The following is a 1,217-nucleotide window of genomic DNA, read 5'->3' as shown; positions in this document are numbered from 1 at the left end:
TATTCGTTCCTACGACTTATTAATTTGTGGCCACTGTCCATGTTTCATTAATTTTGTTCCTTAAATAACCCATGATTGAACTAAAATGAGGGAACAAATTAATACATCGAACGAATTCTTAATTCATGACGAAATCTTTCATTTCCCTTCCGCATGTTTACCACAGTAAGAGATGCGAAAACAGTGATAAAAAGTGAATGACGATCTAATTTCGCAGGTTTACTTTAGGGTTAGATGGTGAGGATTTAGTTAAAGAAACGATGCCTAAATATTATTGAATTTGTGGAAATTCGTGACCAAGAACAAAGCCGCATAAATGTAGGCTATATGGGCTCGAACGGCATCCAAAAGCATGGTCGCGATGTAAGATTTTCCAGCTAACCAAATATTCCTCTAATAAACAAAGCTTTTATACCACACTTGTCATAATCAAAGCTTATAATTTGTAAGTAAATAATTGCTGGATTCAAAATAGCAATTAAAAGGCACTGTGACCGACACGGACAATACGATTTCCCGGAGCATTCAATGATGTCACTAAACGGTGATGCCACAACTAAACAAGACCATCGTTCACAAGCGATTAATCGATTAATTGATCGTTAATTTAAACGACGATCGATCATGGAAATGATCGAAAATTGACATCCCTAGCTGAGACGTAAGCATGAATTAGTTGGAGAGGCATATAAATGTGTGTTTGTGTGCTCAGATTGAGGAGTTGGGCTCGGAGGGCCGTGTTGAGGAGGCGCAGGGCATGATGAAGCTGGTGGAGCAGCTGAAGGAGGAGAGGGAGCAGCTCAGTTCCAATCCTTCAGTGAGTTACACATCCAGGTTTAAGCAGACATATGTCCTGTTTTTGTATTTAATTGTTCAACATATACTTATGTCAAGTTTGAAATCAAGACAAGCACGTGTTGGCACTGACATGTTTTCTTGTTTGTCAGACGATTGAGAGCTTTGCAGCTCAGGAGAAGCAGATGGAGGTGTGTGAAGTGTGTGGCGCTTTCCTCATAGTGGGTGATGCTCAGTCCAGAGTGGATGATCATCTAATGGGCAAGCAGCATATGGGATATGCCAAAATCAAAGCCACGGTCGAGGAACTGAAGGTGAGTTGATAGTCAATCTCGTGACTTAGGGTCTTATATTTTTAAGTTTAAAATTTAAAGAATCCTTTATAGAGTTGTGTATATATTAGCTGAAATTGGGCGATAAAT

The 1,217-nt window shown here is 39.4% G+C and overlaps 1 protein-coding gene across 2 annotated transcripts in view; it reads left to right on the top strand.

The window, feature by feature from the left end:
* The window catches only part of LOC107654661 (luc7-like protein 3), a 12,049-nt gene that overhangs the window by 2,949 nt on the left and 7,883 nt on the right, over positions 1-1,217 (top strand). For both annotated transcript variants that reach the window (XM_016441843.1, XM_016441842.1), the window contains exons 6-7: positions 713-817; positions 948-1,109. In XM_016441843.1, coding sequence (XP_016297329.1) covers positions 713-817; positions 948-1,109 — 267 coding nt within the window. The remainder of the gene's footprint in view (positions 1-712; positions 818-947; positions 1,110-1,217) is intronic.

The sequence above is a fragment of the Sinocyclocheilus anshuiensis genome, unplaced genomic scaffold (genome assembly GCF_001515605.1).
Source record: "Sinocyclocheilus anshuiensis isolate Anshui unplaced genomic scaffold, SAMN03320099.WGS_v1.1 scaffold996, whole genome shotgun sequence".
NCBI classification, from domain to species: domain Eukaryota; kingdom Metazoa; phylum Chordata; class Actinopteri; order Cypriniformes; family Cyprinidae; genus Sinocyclocheilus; species Sinocyclocheilus anshuiensis.
Note: the sequence above shows the minus strand (reverse complement) of the source record. Positions and strands in the feature narration are given on the sequence as shown.